The sequence below is a fragment of the Dermacentor andersoni genome, chromosome 1, assembly GCF_023375885.2.
Source record: "Dermacentor andersoni chromosome 1, qqDerAnde1_hic_scaffold, whole genome shotgun sequence".
Taxonomy (NCBI): domain Eukaryota; kingdom Metazoa; phylum Arthropoda; class Arachnida; order Ixodida; family Ixodidae; genus Dermacentor; species Dermacentor andersoni.
In genome coordinates, this window is record NC_092814.1 from 63,601,750 (window position 1) to 63,619,557 (window position 17,808).

A 17,808-nucleotide genomic window follows, 5' to 3' on the forward strand; every position below is an offset into this window, starting at 1 on the left:
TAGCACCGTTTGCGGGAGGTCCGAACAAAAGCGGGCTTGAACCTGTCAATTGGCACTTTCTTTTCTCTGGCATCACCAAGTGTTGGCCGGTGTATCGCGGTTGCAGATACTTGCGAACTGCGTCTTTCCGAAGAAAAAAAAAATGTAAGTGGCGATTTGTAAGTCCTTGAAGAGGAGTGACTTGTGCGTTGATTGGTGACGCGGCGCCGCTGGACGGATTGCCTTGAAAACGTCTTGTAAGCGTTTCAGATAAGGTGGAGTATCCAGCTTGGTTTCTTGGTTAGACATTTGGCCGATGAACTCAGTAGGCAGTCGTGTTCAAGTTCCATAAACTAGCTGTGCTGCAGCGCACTGAAAGTCTTCTTTAAAGCCACTTCGTACACCCAGAAGTACTAGAGCTAAAGCGTCGTCAATCCAGTGCTCGATGTCACCATGGGCAATTAGCGCCGTTTTCAATTGCCTATGAAAACGCTCTACCAGACCATTTGCCTGTGGATGGTAGACCGTTATGCGCTGATGATGGATTCCTAATAGACGTGAAAGATGATGGCGGAATGCATATTCAAATTGTCTGCCTAACCACTTCCTCGGGAACTCCAAATCGTGACATCCAGGTGTTAACAAAAGCTTTAGCGATGGCTTCAGCTGTGATATATCGCTGATTGGCGCTACTTCTGGCCAGCTGGTGAACCTGTCAACTATTGTGAGGAGGTAGCGGTATTCTTTAGAGTGAAGAAGCGGTCCGACGATATCTATGTGCACTTTGAGAAAACGGTCGCTTGGAAGTAGGAATTTTTGAAGTGGACTTCTCGTGTGTCATTATAGTAAAAATTTAGCGCTAAAAACACAAAGGACGTAGAAAAAGAAACACCACACGCGCTCACTCACAACTGATGTTTAATGCACGTACGGAAAAATACATATATAGAAAATGGACGCATCGCGCATGTCATCATGAGGTACAATAACAGCATGCATCTAAGGCACGTGTAAACATCGATTAATAAAATTTAATTCTTTATCATGTAGTAATGAGGATGTTGACTTACACACAGCGCGGCGTTCTTGGTGATATGATAGGCTTCCGAGATTTCTCGTGTGGTTTGGTTAGGGTGACGGAACGAAATGACTGTGTTTTCGAAGGTGGGCTTACACGGACATGATTGACAATGTAAGGCGAGATGACAGGAAACTTCGTCGTCGTCGGTGCGTCGGCACATCGGCGCTGCGACAATGTTTCTCCAAACCAGGACTCTGAAACAGTTGGTTCTTACTCCGCAATTTTTCTGTTTGGTTATCATTCGGCAGAAGCGAGTTATGTGACATTGTAAAAGGCATTGGTTGAAGGTCCCCGCGGGAAGTCTACCCCCTACAGTATGTCTTCAGGAAATTACTTTCAGGGGCGCAGTTGATTGATTTACTCAAATTCATTCAAGTTGCAAAAGTAAATGATCATAAAAACAGTCTACCTTTTGCAATATAAATTAAACGGTGATGGAGAGGGCATCTACATGGAAAACGAGCTTGATCCACAGACGACATTGCACGCTACCTGAGGAAGTCATCTTTTCCTGAGGGAACTATATTATGTTACACGTGCTTGCTTTACAAGTGGTTGAGGTGCGTAAGTTGAGCCTCAATAAATTGGCCATTGAATGCTTCTCTCCGACCGTGAAACTTCTTCAATAGCTGCGATGTTTCCGGTACCTCGCATCCATCGGCCATATGATTTTACATTTTCTAAGCTGCGCATCGAGAACTCTGAAGTCAGTTTCCCTTTCTGTGACCAAGGGAAATGACATCGCATTACTTTTTCTTCATAATACTCTTTTTGTCATCTATCGTCTATGAAAGCAAACCGGCGCTCTGTAGAATGACTGAGACTTCAAAGACGCGCTGTAAGCGGCGCACAGACATGTATTTTCTTGCTGCGTGCCTTCACACACACACAAAAAAAAAACAGATGAAAAAAGAAAACACTCCGTCGCTTTCGCTTCAGAATCTCCTCGGCTTGTCATCACTTTCGCTCATCGAACGTTTCGAGAGCCGCCCGGAAACCGCCCTGTTTAGCCGAGTCTCACTGAACTACTTCCCGCTTGTAAATGTAGTCGGAAACAATAACAACAACAACAAAAAGTAAATCTAAGAGGCACAAAGACAGGGTGCCTGGCAACATCGATGTTGCTTGTAGTATATAGCCGAGTCGTTGCAGTGGAGCGCAGAAAAAAATTGGTGTTGCCGCCCTCGAGCCGCCTACCACCCGTTGTGCTCCGAGTGTCATGAGCTGTTCGAGCGAGCCTCGGTGTGGCAGTCAAGCGGTGTGTGAACGCGAATGCGTTGTTTGCAAAGCTCTCCATTCTTGTCGCCAAGCCGCTGGTATTTGTTCCGCTACAATGCTCCTTGTGTTGCCCGGGAAGAGGCCCACACTGCGCGGTATATGTTGAAGCGGTTATCCTGCAGCTCCTTCGCTGAAGCCACAGCGTGTCGATGTTTGGCTGGGCGAAATCGACATCCGAGATATGTTCGAAGAAACTATACAGGAAACAGCGGACGTAGTCGTTCTGTCAAGCACCAGCGTATCGAGAACTTCCTGAACTTCTTTGTCTTCTGTAGCCGGGCACACTGACAAAAATCGTGAGCCTTTTCTCCTTGTAGCAGCTGTATTTTATTTCTTCTGCTTATAGTCATTTCGGTACCCCGTTATGCGCTCACCACCTCCTCGTTACACGTTAGCTCGGGATGCTTATCACATTTGGTTGCTTCTCGTCTATCCTGCTACACGATCCTTTGTGCTGTCCTCTTCAGCACGTTTGAAACCATAATAAGTGCTTGCGTACACGTTGGGAACACAACTACCGACGATCGTATAATTACATGGAAAACGCGACACCGCAAAGACGACGACGATCTCAAAACGGTTCGCTCAATTCAGCGATGCTGACGTCAATTTTATTTAACCTGTTATGCGCTAATAACGATTCTGGTAGCTTCATAAATGTCATCCCGCGGCAACAGCCTGTCACTCGCTGTCTTTTTCACTGAATATTTCAATGCAATACGATGTGCATTTCAAGTACGGTATCTGCATAGCGCTTATAAAAAAAGTAAAATGACAGGATAATTTTCCTCAGCGACGCAGGCCCCGTGAAACATTAAAGAAAGTAGATACGGAAAGCAGGGACATGAACCGGGAATGACTCCGCGCTTGTCTGTCCTGCATGCGGTAAGAGAAATGCGGCTTCCTCATTGCTGCGTGTCATTCAGGGAGCTTATCACGTAAAAGTAGCGGGGCAAGAATTTATCAAACACTGTATTAACAACACCGCTCGCTGAAGAAATAACTTTTCTTTGCACTCTTTGTTTTATGACATTAGTTTCTTACTATAGACTTCTTCATACAATTTTTTGTACAGAACACAAATTAATAAGAAGCAGAAGAAGAAGAACCACAAAAAAAGACAAGAACATGAGTTTCCACCACGCTTAGTCAGCTGCGCTCTTGTATATACTTACCCCCGTATTCTGGAACCCTGCACGACTCTCACTCCAGCTTAACCCTTTGAGACGCTGTCTACACAATTGTGCACAGCAGGAGAGTGCATCAATAGCAAAAGCTTTGATGAAAGTAATGGTATTTAAAATGTGTTTCATACATCTTGAAACACTTATTGTTGTAACTGTGCTGCAATTTTGAATAACGTGCAGAATGTTTTAGCAAAATGAGCGAGAAGGTAGACGGCTGGGTGTTTTTACTCTGTGTCAGTATTTTGTATGTAGCTGGTTCACTTCTTTCATTGTTTTTTACAATGTCAGACACCAGGCATAATTTTCAAGTGGCTTGATAAGTGCATTTCAAGCTTTTCAAAACGCGAAATAGTACATGTTCTCATATTTTGTGTTCCTGTAGTGAGTTCTCGCATAGAGTCAAAATTTTGTAATCTTGACAAAACTAGCTAAACAATTGAAAATTCTTATTATTTTCTGTAGCTGTACACTTTCTACGATTCTGAAGATGCAAGAGATGTGGTGAATGCAACTTCTCAATGAACGGGATAAAGTGGCGTCTGAAAGGGTTAACGAAAGTAAGGTGCCTCAATACGGCGGCGCTGGCAACGAGGCGCCCTACGCAAGAACGTGAATGGCAGCGCCATCCCTCGGCTGAAATAGTCACTGAACTTCAATCGTACTCCACGGCGATTCTAGTGCGAAAATGTTGTTGCCAGGTGCCTATAGTGCTTGCACAAATGCACCGGAACGAGGATGTCTTCCTCAAGCAACTCCTCGTCACCGGGACCGCCGAGAAGCATTTCGGAAACGAAGTGTATTCTTCATTCGAGGGTCGCCGCTGTTCTTCCACTGGGAGAAGTCGAGGACGAACTTAAGAGTCAAGCCTTGTGCGGGGGTCGCCCTCGACAATCCTCTACTGGAAGCGCTTCCTCAACACCGGCCGCCGAGCAGAGCACAGCGCTTCCCCCTCGAATTAAGAAGATATTGAGCGTCCCAAACGTTCCTCGGTAATATCTGCGAAGAGTTACTTAATAAACACGACCTGCGTTCGGCGCTGGCGGAGATGCTAACATTCGAAGTTTCGATTTCGATAAGAAGGGGTGCTATAGTTACCATTTCTTTTGAACATGAAAATAAAAGGAGACGGAACTCGGGAGGACAGCATTGCAGCACAAGTGCAGTTTCTCCTCATAAGCGCTTCCTAAATGCTGTTTGTTTGTTTGTTTGTTTGTTTGTTTGTTTGTTTGTTTGTTTGTTTGTTTGTTTGTTTGTTTGTTTGTTTGTTTGTTTGTTCGGAAGCGTTTTTACTACGCGTTTGTAGTGCATTTTCCCGCTAAGACATATGTGCTGATAACTATAGTAAGTTCTTCCTGGTGCAAGTATAGGGGAGGTGGCAACGGCTGTACGTATAGAGTACGACGACATTGATCCAGTCTTTCCACAGAAGGATGACGCAGAAACTTAGTAGGTAGATGGTCGACAGGACGTCCTTCTGTAGGTTCGGCTTGCAGATTAAGAACACAGAAAATTTATCAGCAAAGGTGTATTCACGAAATACTGGAGAGCGGTTTTTAAGTTGCCCGTCATTTCACAAAAAGTGGACTTCTCGTTGACTGTGTCATAAAACCAAAGAACGATACCAAAGGCTACCCTGTCGTCTTGTATTCGCTGCCTAAAGGCATGCGGAGGGCAAGGCAGGGGCTTAGCTCATTTTCGCAGCAAGCCTGCATCTTGCCACATCTGTGTTTGCTTTCGAAGAGCACATCAATTAGGTGAACACGCTCGCCCTCGTCACAACAGCCACGTAGTGCAGCGCCTTTAGCCCGCCATGCCATGTTCTGTATTCTTTTTCTTCCTGATCGCAGGGCTCAATTACTTTTCAGGGCACACCGTACTAATTGGGCGACAGACTAACCAGAAATCAGCGCAAGTGACTCGTGTGCTGACGTTGCGAGGTCACTCGCGTCCGGTGCGCGCGCTCTCTTCTTTCGCCATTACGTGCCCGTGCGAGCGCCGTGACTCTTTCAGCGATTCTTTATTTCTTTACTTCCTTCTTGCTTTCTTCATACAGCTGTATGCGCCGGTAGCAGTCATGGAGGGCGCCTATATTGGGCACATGCACGCTTGCCACCGCATCCTCTGAGCGGGCTCTTTGAAGATTCTTGTAGAAGGTTTCAACGGCACAGCGCGGTGGAGGCAGCGTACAGATGGAGCGCGGCTCTCCTCTTGCTCGGATATAAAGGTCGCATCCTGCAGTGCCCGGAGGCTGTGTCCCGGCTGAGTTGGAGGCATCAGACTAATTTCGCTTCGGAGACACACAGTTCTCTCTCTCTCTGCTTCGAGCCAGCCGCTAAGCGGCACGGCTATTAGAACGAAGAACAGAAATGAAGCGCAAGGGGGAGAGAATAGTGAGCCTGCTTGCGGCTCCTTATTTTCGCTTTTCCTTCTCCTTCGTCGCTCAGGTCTCTCTGACTCCGAGCAAACAGAGCAGGGCGCCGCCGCGTAGTACAAAAGCCTCTGCGAGCTGCCGTTTTCTTTCTTGATTCTTTATCTCTGGTTTTTTTCAGCGGACGAGCGCTTTGCTTATTGGCTCTAAGTCGAGCTCTTTTCGTGTCCTTGATGCGCAAACAAACTGTTGTCTCGCCAGGGGCGACGGGTGGCGCCTTGCAAAGAAAAAACACTTTGCTGAATGAAGTGCTGCTTGCGTGGACACGGTGCGCTTTTCGGCAAACAGGCGGCGGGCGCTCGACCCGTTGGCGCTGCACCTTTCTTCTTCGGATGCAGTTTCCCGAGGGTAAATAGGAACGTTGGTTTACGGACTCCACCGGGGCTCCGAGATGAACTGGTGGCTCCGTCATCTGCGTTGCGGGTCAAATCCCTGCAAGCGTGCTCGGCCATGCGGATGCAACGGCGAGCGAGCTGTCGCCTTTCTCTCTCGACGTCGTCTCTTCAATCACTTGCCACGGTAACAAGCGTGTCACAAGGCGAGAACGAAAGTAGCAGGATAGCCTGCGAATGGGGTTACACTTGAGCATGAAATCCATGACTTTATTAGCAAGCCATTTACGTACAAGCATTGTATGCTTATGATGAGTAAACTAAACCACAAATATCGGGGGACTCGGCGCTGTAGTACACCTTCCCCATAAAGCAAGTGACCGTGCCATGCTTACTGTTGCTGGGCCATTTTTTTCTTCTTGTCTTTGCTGGGTGCGTCAGTAACTTGCTGCAAGGACGCGGGAGGATCGCTGCCTCCGCCCACGCAATAGGTGTTTTTCGGCTAGTTCCTGGGCAGATCTTGGCTGTGTCTGAGCATCTGTGAGCAGCAGCAAATTTTCCATTTGAAGAAAGAAGAAAAAACGCTGCGTTGTAATTCTGCACCTTTTGATAGACGCCCACAGAGGCACAAGAGCATTTGTATCCCCATGCATTTGGAGGAAATACCGTGTCGAGTTGAGCAGCTGCTGTGCAGGATAGGGGGCCATGATGGCGCAAGAGCTTATAATAGCTTCGCGTCGCAGCAACTGTGCCATGGTGCAAGTTCCAACCGCCGTTACTAGCGGCGAAAGCACGGATTATACCTGTCGAAGGGATGTATCGCAATCGGTGTAGGGCGGATCCCAAAACGACGAGCGAACGTTGAGGAGAACAAACGATCTCTTTATTCTGCCGAGGCTATGCGTGCACGAAGAACGAGTCGTACTAGACAACATAAAAACATGAAGCAATGAAGCACCACAGAAAGAGACGGCCTGGACACGGCGAGTGTGAAAGGAGGAGAGAACTAACAACTTTCACTGCAGGGAGCCGACGCGATTGCAAAAGCAAAACGTGCCTGCGCAGTGGAAAATTTCGCGGTACATGTTCAAGCACTGTAGGGGCACACAACTTCGCAAATGCCGGCTTCCAGAGACAAAAACGCGGCAAATTACTCGCGGTGTGCACTTCGGGCATGATTTGGCGAATGCACAGCGGCAACTCGTATATGTGTTATAGAAGCCTTCTTGCATGACCAGAGAGATGCGGGTAATCTGGTTATGCGCGCGGCTCGAGTGCGCATTAAGGGCTTTCGCTGAGTTTCCTTGGCAAGAGTCTGCAAGGGAGTACTTCAATCTCAGCCGGGTTTTGTTCCGCGTCGAGAGTGCAGCTCCAGTTATTCGGTATGCCGAGCGCAGCTGGTTCGCATTTCTTCCGCAGCGCAAGCCTGCACCAACTTCCTTTTGTAAGCCGCCGGTGTTTCGGCGTCAAGCACATTCCATGACGGCATCATGTACTTTTTACGGTTTTCTCAGTAGTGCGGTGCGTTTTGCAAACTGCATAAAGACACTTAAGCTCTCGGAATTATATGAGCCCTAGACAGTCGTGTGCACTTTTTTAATGTCAACACGTAAGTAAATTTACTTCTGCGGCTAGTCCCACCATGGACCATAAAATCCGCAGCAGGTGGCGCTGGTTCCTCCCTGCCACCCTGCACAGGTCATTGACAATATAACTTAATATCACTGAAGAAATGACGTGTGGCCTTAGGCTCTCCATGCATGCGCTTCATTTTCCTGGCACCCATTATGCGTGACAGCTCGGCGGCTATATGCGCCGCAGGCGCCTCATTAGAAAAATCATACTTCGTGTCCATTCTGCCTCTTGTCTATGTGAAACTATGAGAGAGAGAGAAAGAGAGAGGATAGTCGCAGCCGTCTGGTATGCTTGTTTAAAGCCCACTCGTGGTTAATATCGTCTCCAAGATCGGAGAAATTTGAAATGAATTACTGGAAATATTACTGAATGAATTATAGGAAATATTACTGGAGAACTCTGAACAGGTCGGAAAACGTAATTTTGTTCACCTGCATTTTTGAACGAATATAAATTACTACTGAGAAACATAATTAGTTAATATTATAACACTGCCCTCCTCGTCTTTCACGAAACATAACTTTGAGTTCACGAACTAGCTTATCAAAGAAGAAAGAAGGTAAGGTATGCTTTCAGTCATTGACAACCACGTGAAATTACTAACATGAGTATGTCAGTAAAAAAACAAAATACTGCGTAGAAACAGGAGATATTAGCGATCTTCCGTTTGCGCTGTCGAAGCTCATCACAGTTGACTGCACACCCGGGTTCATTTGCACGTCTGCGAGCGATACGCGAGGCGTCGCGACCGCCGCTGCCGTTTTTTCTTTTTCTTTTTTTGCCCTTTCTGATCGTTTCAAGGCTCGCGGTAATGTACGAACTGAGCGCAGCACTTTTGTGCCTTACTTACCAGCTATCTTTCTGCCGCGCAAGATGGCGGAGCAAATGACATCACTCCTTTTTTATTTTTCCCCCTTATTTAACATTACCTTATCACTGACTGTCTGATCGATTACCAGCTGCATTTTTTCACGAGCTGTGACCTCAGAGAGTAGTTGCGTTTCGTTAAACCGCGAGGCGTATTTACAGCGCACCATGTTAGTGATGGAAAGAATGGAGACGATATAAAACGAGTGCAGGCGGCGTGAAGTCTGGAGAGAGCCTGCTTTAATGGTGTCCATGCGCCAGATGCGCGCGTCGAAAGCATATGGGCCGGCTATATGGACTCGTCATTTAAATAGTAAATCGCGAGCGTAACGTCCCGAGAAGTCGTCCATGTTGCATGAACTGTGCGATGCGGCTAGCGAGAATCGATGCAAATCGCACATTCGGTCAGCGAGGGCTGATTCTCGGAATATAGTAATAACTATACCATCGTGGTCCCCCGTGACAAAGACTGCATCCATTGCAGTGTCTTAGTCCGACCCCAATTGGCGTACCATGCCTTGCATAATGTTCAACTGAATTTCAGATTAGGAATGCCGCAAAAGATATAAGCAACGCTTGAGTATAACACGGAACAGCCGTCCTCTTCTGCATATGATATATACGGATGCTTTTAACTCCTCTGTCACTGCACCATGCCGCGAAAATTAAGTAACGGGATATTTGTGAAGTCGAGCTTTGTGAATATAGAACACAATTTTCTCTCTCTTTCTCAATCTTTTTTTTTTCTATTTTGCAAGCTTACTTGTCCTTCTTGTTTTGTCGTTTTTCTACGCGGAACGTGTTGCGTTATTTTGTGCGTGATAGCTTAAGCTGCCTAAGCCATCCATTTACGCGTAGGTGTGCGAAACTGGAAAATGAATAAACGCTTATAGTTGGGGCAATCTTGCAAAACGACTAGAAATAATGGGCGACTATTTCTCGTCTTTATCAGTGCCCCTCGTCCAGCTCATTTATTTGATTGGCATTATTATTTCATTGGCAAAGAAATTTGTCATGCGCGGTCTTCGCTGACACTGCTAATATCTGAGAAACCTGTAACAAACGATGCCACTGTCTGAGTGGCGGCCATTGTTTCTTTCAACGGAATAGTAATCGTCAAAGTGCACGAGAGAAAAGAGTAAGCTGGAGAAGCTCGGTGGGATTACTGTCGAAAATTCTGCGCTCTTGCTGTGTCACTTTCCTGAATTCTGTCTATTTTCGTGCTGAATATTGGGTTCGCCAGGAGGGGCATCTCTTTGCAATTTTTTTACTAACTTACTAAGGTGGTGGTACCTTTTACGAGTCAGCTCTTTTGGGCCACTGCGACAGAAGTACATAGTGATCCGCTGTCTTTCTGAGAATTTTCGGCTATAGACGACAAATACAACGGAAGAGTTCCGATATAGCCTTGTCTTGAAGCCAGCAGAGTGACGTGCGAGATTTACAAAACAGAGAAAGGGCGCCCAAGTGTTTGGCCACGGACACATTCCGGAAAGAAAACACCAGACACCATCATTCTACACTATAGTTAAAGCACTCGACTGGTTTGTTGGTGACACGGCACTGTACGTGTTAGTGGCGCCGTCCCATGCCAAGCATCCCTTTACGCCCCCCCTCCCTCCCTCCCCGCCGCCCTGCGGGTTGGGAACCCGAATGTTTCATCCCGGCTGCTCGCGACTGTCATTTTCGTCCTCGTGCACCGATCGTGTCGTCGCTTCTCCCGCCGCGGGGCACTCTTGCATGGAGGAAGACTGATGGGAGATGTTCACAAAACTGTGGCCTAATTTGACCCAGCTTATTGAACGGCCTCAGGGAGCGGGGCCTCACGACACTAACCCCGTCGGCAGCTATTCCCTGTTCTGCCTCATCGCGGGCATACAAGACGGTCCTCTCGGGAAATTGCCTCGGGTCGGGCCGCGCGGGGGGATAGAATAGATCGCGTTCGGAGGTGGCCTCCGCGAAGACGCCTGTTTTTGTCCTCTGTCGACGTGTGTGCAGCAGACATCTGGTGTTCTGCGATAACGCTGTTAGCTTCTTTGAATATGCTACCAACTCTCGTTCCCGTTTTCTTTGACTATATTGGTGACGGGCGCCAATGGTGCGGCTTCGGCGCGCCCCCCGCTTGGTTATTTGGTTTTTCCGACGGCTTTTGTTTGTCTTTATATGTCCGCCGCAGCCGCGGCGGAGTCGCGATGACCCTTTCTTTTTTTTCCTCCGGACCCAATCGAGAGGATTTTATTGCAGCGAGTCGGACCTCTTTCTGCACAGTTGAGTATTTTCTTCCCGAAATGAGCAGCCTACAGCGGATACTTCGCGCGCCGCAAGTTTCGGCTCCCGTGCGCAAATATTCGTCTAAGGAGTTCATGTAGCCCCAGGCTTTTCTTATGCTCGTTTACTTCTTCTTATTCTTCTTCTTATTCTTTTTTTTTCTTTTTCTTTTATGACCTGGGACGACGACAATGTGAAAAGGCATATAGCACCTTATTCGCTTCAGTGCGCACTTGTTATAAAGCACTCTTTCTATTCGTGACAACGTTTCCCGTGGTATTTTGTTGACTTTTCCTCTGGTAATATAGTTGCGCTAGTGCACCTGTGGTGCACCTCTTACGCAGAACCGTTTGTATCTTAAATAGTGAAATATTTTTCATTTTTATACATGAATTCTCCAGCGATTTTCCCAGTATGTTAACCCCCACCCAATTTACTTTTTTGTTTTCTTTTTCTTTTTTCTTACAACCGGTGGACCGGCACCATGCATTATCTGAACGCCTTATGTGGAATTCAACACCATGAAGCATCAATGTCAGTGTAGGCTTTTTCCAGCCTAAATCAATATTTGGATCTTCAGATGGGTGCTTTAGGCCGTATATTTCTCATGTTGAGATTGAGCTCTGCTGAAATCTGAGCTTATGGCAGAGTATTACCGGTCTTGTTAACGTGGAAGCTCGTTGCCAGTGCGCATGCTGTCGATGTTTACAATCAAGCAGCCGAGATGCGTTCCATTATAGCCTTCAATATATAATATTCGTGGAGCTGCAATAATTGTTTCATAGTTTCCTGCATTTAAGCGACAGTTGTGCCGACCAAGTGCACAATATCGGTACGTACTGCCTTCAGCGTGAAAAGAGAAATACGAATCGAACAATCCGGCATCAGGCTACATTTTACTTTGTTAAATAAAGCGATCGAAGTCGAGAACACTAGATGCAATGATTAAAATAGTTTCTATAGCGTCGTGGCTATCTTATACATTCTGGTTTCCATCCATGTTTGTTAACTTGGCTTACGACAGTCTGTCGCTACAGGAAGAATGCAGCGCGTTATCCAGGGAAAATAATGCTATTGCAGTTTGCCTATACACTGGCAGCAAGATATGTCGGGCTTATAAGAAACATCAAAATGTAAAGTACGGAAGATCAACGTCGGCGAAACTGTCGAAAATTTTCGGCGCTACTGACCTCGGCCTTACCTTATCATTTCATTTGCTTTTTGGGTGGCTTCAATCATGAGGCTGCGGGCCGTGATGTTACACCCTCATGTCGCGATAAATAAGCACGCAAGTGCGCTCGGCACAGCCGTTCTGACGCACTTCTCTGTCTCTGTTCGCAGTGGCCAATCCGCCTCCAGAGGCTCCTGCCAAGGATGCTCCCGAAGGAGAGGCCGAAGAGGAGGATGCTGGAGACCCCACCAGTAAGTCGTACGCTCTCATTTCGGCCCCCGTGGTCACCGTGGGCAGAAAACAAGTCCCGTTATGTTCCCGCCTTCCCCTGACACGTGACGCCAAGGTCGCGCCCTTTTGGTAAACGGCGGCTGCCACGCGCGCCTGCGCAGTGGCCAACCTCGGCGAGCGCTGCTAATCAGGTCCTGGGCTTCGTCGTTAATCGTTCCCCGTGTCGGCGTCGCCAATCGCTGTTGTCGTCCTGTCGGACGGGCAGACGCTATCGCAGCCTCTGCTTGCCTGTCTCCTTCTGTTCACTCGCTGCAGTGACGGGAGAAAACACGGCCGCCCGCGACCGTTGACGGCGATCCGTTCGGTATCGGAACGAAACGTCCCCTCCGTGAAGCTTGATTTGCGCTCTCGCGTACGAAGCCGTGTGCGAGTGACAAAATTATGAATCGCGAGTAGCGAACGGACCCGCAAAACGATATTGCTTCCGGCAGAACAGAAAAGTGAGGGCGCATTTTGTCGCTTCCTTTCTTACGCGCCCAGTGATGCGCTGCGGCAGGACGCAGGTCGACGCCGTGAGCCTTTGCGCATAAAATTTGTAGTTACACGCTCCTTCGCTATAAAATTGAATTTTAGGTTGCTGTCCTTAGTGCGCGCGCGCGCGCGTTCTTGGTTTGTTCGCCGAAAGTGAGTAAACCTCTTCATCAATGAGTACACCCGCCAATAATTCTCCCCTTCGTTTTTTTTAACCTTACATTCATTAGCGAGGTGTCTTAGAGGCGCATTTTAATCGAGGTTATTAGATTAATTCTCATCTGAGGATGAACCGCCGTGGGGGCTAGTGGCTATGACGCTGCGCTGCTAAGCATGAGGTCGCAAGTTTGATTTCTGACCGCGGCGGACGTATTTCGATGGGGGCGAAATGCAAAAGCGCTCGTGTCCTTAGAGTTAGATGCACGTTAAAGAGCCCCAACTGATCAAAATTAATTCGGAGTCTCCCACTACGGCGTCCACAATCTCCACCCTTTAGGGCGTGACCCATAATCATATCCGGGATTTGGCACGTGAAACATCATAATTTAGTTTAAGCTGAGGATGTATTGTATCGCGTGTAAATATCATGGGCATTACAGGGTTAAGCAGTAAAACGTGAGTGGCACCGACAAGTGTGTGCAACATCGTGAAAACTGCGCTGACAGCAGACAAGGAAAAAATACTCTGAAGTGAAAGCCTCTCAGTTTCTTCGGTGTCGCTTTCGTGCGCCGCGACTCGGCAAAGAATCGACAGATGGTCGAGTAGCCTCGAAGACTGCCATTCCAAATCGATCGTCTCTTCCCACTTCACGAGTATTCACGCGACATAAATGGAGAGCTATATTCTGCTGCGAAAACAGTCGTGTCGCTCGATGGTTTCCCCCGTTGTGCAGTCAGTCTCATTTCACAGCTTGAGCTGTCCAAATGAAATAGCTCCGTGTTGGCTCTGGCACAATGTGTTCGCTTAGCTTGCACAGAAACGAAAACTTCCAAGATTCCGAACGTTTCTAATAAAAGCAATCGCTTTCAAGTTATCTTTCGTTTTTCTTAATTAATTTGTTTTTTTGTTTGTTTTTTTTTCTCTTCCGGAGTATAAGGCTACTGCGCATACGCAATCAGTCACCGTCATGTGGACTGATACGAAGTGGGCGTGAAAGCGCGTGAGGATGAAGAAGAGGAAGAAGTAGAGAAGGGGCAACGCGTTCTCCGAAACAATGGAGCAGCCATGAGAGCGTGGACAAGCGAGCGAGGAGTCTGTCCGGCTGTGATGGAAATAAATGATCGCATTTATCGACTCGTCGCCCGCTCGGTATTTCTGACGTCGCAGTAAAACGAAGGAGGGGGGAAAAAAAGACAAGAAGCCTAATTTCGTAGCCGGTCGTATTTCGGGCTCTGATCGACTCTGTGCGGTGCGGTTGCATAGCCCCGTCACGCATCTGCGATCCTGTGCTTCGGTCGCGCGCTTGTGCAAACGGGGTGGATTCAGTAACTTGCGACACCGGAGCTTGGCTGGATGACCGAAGGCTGATCAGTCTTCTATCACGGCCCACACCGCCAGCTTGCGTGTGATTACGAGGGACACGCCCGGATGACATGGCGACGCTTTGGAGCCCACGTGTTCGCAGCGCAGCTTTGTTTCTCTGTGGGGGCGACATACGACAACGACGCGCTAGAAGGCGCTAATGAAACAATGCAAACGTCATTGATCTTCTCTTCTTTTTGTCGGTGGCACCAGATGCAGAGGAAGTTGTCTCTTTTATTCTGAGAGAAGCCCAAAATGAGCAGGTATTTAATGACTGAAAGGAAGAGGAAGAAAGAGAAAGGGCGAGGGAGCGCGTAGACATAATTAGAGCAGCGCGTCCGGCACTGCAGTGGTACAACAGCGCAGCAAAAAACCACGTCATGCCATATGCGCGGGCTTGCACCAACGCGTTCGTTATGCGCGTGCGCTAGGTCGATACCTTATCCAAATAAGTGGACATGAGCATATTTGATGCAATGTAGTCACACGCAGTAAGTAATAAATGCACACAGGCACGTCGGGGAACTTGAACACAAAATAAATTATCTAACAAGCGGGCTCTGTGTTCACTGAGGCCGCCAGTCGCGACTTCCACTGGTTCTGATAGATAGCTTTTACGTTACTCGTACAAAGCCAGTAGCGTTATTGGAGGATGGTGGGGGGGGGGGGGGGGGGGGGGATTTCATTGAGTGAAACAGTGGCACTATGCGCGGACTACAGAAAACAAAAAAAAAATGGAAATTTGTAGGAGGGTGCCTTTAGCAGCGTGTAATGACTTAGGGTGCCTTAGAACGTGGATTTAAAATGAAATATACGTTAGAGACGTCAGGTACACAAAATGTTTCGGAGATACACCCTCATAGGGCTCGTTGTAACTGCTGTAGAAATTCTTCCCCACAGCGGCCGGCTGCGCCAACGGATAGTGTGAGATAAACATAAATGTGTGCTTTAATTTTCTTACGAAAGCTCCGCACGTTCTACTGAGACTGTATTCTTCTTCGCCTAGTCGCCCACCAGTCGGCATTTTGTTCTCCTTTCAAGTTTCCTCTTTCCAGGTGCTTCTTTCAACTTCACTTTAAAAATGCGGATAAACTATCTCTTCGATATATCCACGCGGCTATGCCATGTGCTACGTAGTTGGCTATGCATACACTGCGCATACACATGCCCCCATGGATACACATATCGCTACAGGTTTTCTACATGCTCAAAGCTTGCATTTCTTGTGTTTTATGTGCAGGTTTATTTTTACCATGTTAACCTGGGCATTCATTTGACGAAAAATTCTTCCTTTGTTATTTTTTTAGAAGTGCTATTTCTCGGAATAAAAAAAAATGCACACGCCTGTTTTTTTTGGCCTGTTAAGCCAAAATTAACAGCTAAATATGCGCCTTCGGTGTAATTTCGTGCCGAACAGACAGTTGTGTGGTACACTCGTTACTTTAGACATTTCAGAGAGAAATAAAAATAATTAACCGTGGCGCGCCGGGCCACCGTCCCGGGTGCCGCTGACCCTATGTTGACGCCACTGCATGCAAAGAGCCAATGCCACACCACTCTGCCCTGTTCAAGCAGTAAGACTCTCAGGACCGTTATAAAGTAAGGATTCCTTTCGCTCGATTCTGGGGCCCTAATTCACAGAGCTTTTCGTTCGTAGCACGCGCTTCGTTATTGGCTGACCGCATTCGATAATAATATGTCCAGCATCAGTATTGGCTGGGCTTTGCTCTTACGAATAGTTACAGCGTAGTAGCGTTTGTGTGAACACGGCCTCTCTTCTTTTCTTATCCCCTACCGACCCCTCCTGATGTGGTTAATTTGACGGGGCACCGCTCAGACCAGTGACAAATCACGAGGAGGGGTACAAATTGAGTAGAACTGCAATACATTATTCCGGTCTATAGGGTAATCCACGTAGAATACGTCGCCATAAATTGTAACCAAATCCTCCTTCAATTTTATTTTTTCATTTTTTTTTTCTGAAGTCGTCGATAACGAGAGAAACCGCAAGTTGTACAGTCCTGAATTATTCTTGGACTATTGGGGAATAAAGAGTAGAAAACATCCCTCCTTCCACCACTTCAGTACGACAGACGATGGGTAATTAGGAATTCAGTAAATAAAGCTCTAACGAAGCATACACGAACAGAAGTAACTTTTATGGCACTTGTAAGGTAGAGAACAGAGGAACACGGAGAATGGACGTGTTTACTAGCAAAACTACACACAGTCTGGTCGTCCCACTGAGTGCGGATTTGCATAACCAGTGCACTACATCTTCATCACGTATGCCGTGCAGATCGTGCTCCTTGATCTTGTTAAATGGCTCTCGGTCATTCGGAGACAAATCCTAACTGCACTTTTTTTTTTAACACCGGTGTGGAGGCAATGGTTAGTGTCGATGTAGAGAGCGCTTCTTTTTCTGTGCGCACAGATGTATGCGAAGCTGAATGACTCTGCTGGGTATTCTTCCCGTTTCTTATTTCTTTCCTCTGTGTTTATTATTTTTTACTTAATCTTGTGACACTGCTAAGGTTACTCGTACAGGTGATAACCTTTTCTAAATTTTGGTTCACATGCAAGCTCGGTTTTTACCACGAACGTGAGTCAACATATCAATGCCTGGCATTCAAAATAATAAGGTGTCTCAGCTTCTCTGTTAGCTCAGCTTCCAGAGGGTGCTTCCTGAGGCTGCTTCCTGATTAGTTAGCTGTGGTGATAATGTGCGCGAAACCAGTGCCGCCTGCTGTTAGGCGCAAGATCCGTGGCGTCTCTGCTACAATACAAAAGAAGACGACGACGACTACGACGAGGATGAATCGCGATTCGACATTTCCTGAATTATCTTACTGAAACTAATATATTGTCCTACTAAGCTTATCCTTCTTATTTCTCTTTTTCTTCAATTCAGTGTATTGTATTGACATGTGATTTGTATTGTGTTGAAAAAAAAAAACAAAAATCAAAGAGAAAAGCTCCAGTGATATTGCACCACGGCGTCCCCAGGAAGCAAAAAAAAAAAAAAAACTGTCTACGATGTCTCTTTTCATTCCATAAAAACAACGACTGCCAATATCAGTTGTGAGCCCCCGAATCCTCCGCACGTTTAAATGCTCCTATGTGATCTTAAATATCCTGCGAAATCGCTGTATGTCGTCGTGTCGCTTCCGTCGTCAAGACATCTTGCCTTCACATTGCCGCCGTCGTCGTCGTCGTCGTCGTCACCCTTGTCGTCGCAGCGGTCGTCGTCGACATGCCACCGTCTATTTCATTCTTATCGTAGTGGCGCGTCGTCGTTG

At 47.2% G+C, this 17,808-nt stretch overlaps 1 protein-coding gene across 7 annotated transcripts in view; it reads left to right on the forward strand.

Moving 5' to 3' along the window:
- Nucleotides 1–17,808, forward strand: part of LOC126546001 (dual specificity calcium/calmodulin-dependent 3',5'-cyclic nucleotide phosphodiesterase 1A-like) — a 615,937-nt gene that overhangs the window by 501,042 nt on the left and 97,087 nt on the right. For all 7 annotated transcript variants that reach the window (XM_055061558.1, XM_055061556.1, XM_050194058.3 and 4 more), the window contains one exon: nt 12,397–12,477. In XM_055061558.1, the coding sequence (XP_054917533.1) occupies nt 12,397–12,477 (81 nt within the window). The remainder of the gene's footprint in view (nt 1–12,396; nt 12,478–17,808) is intronic.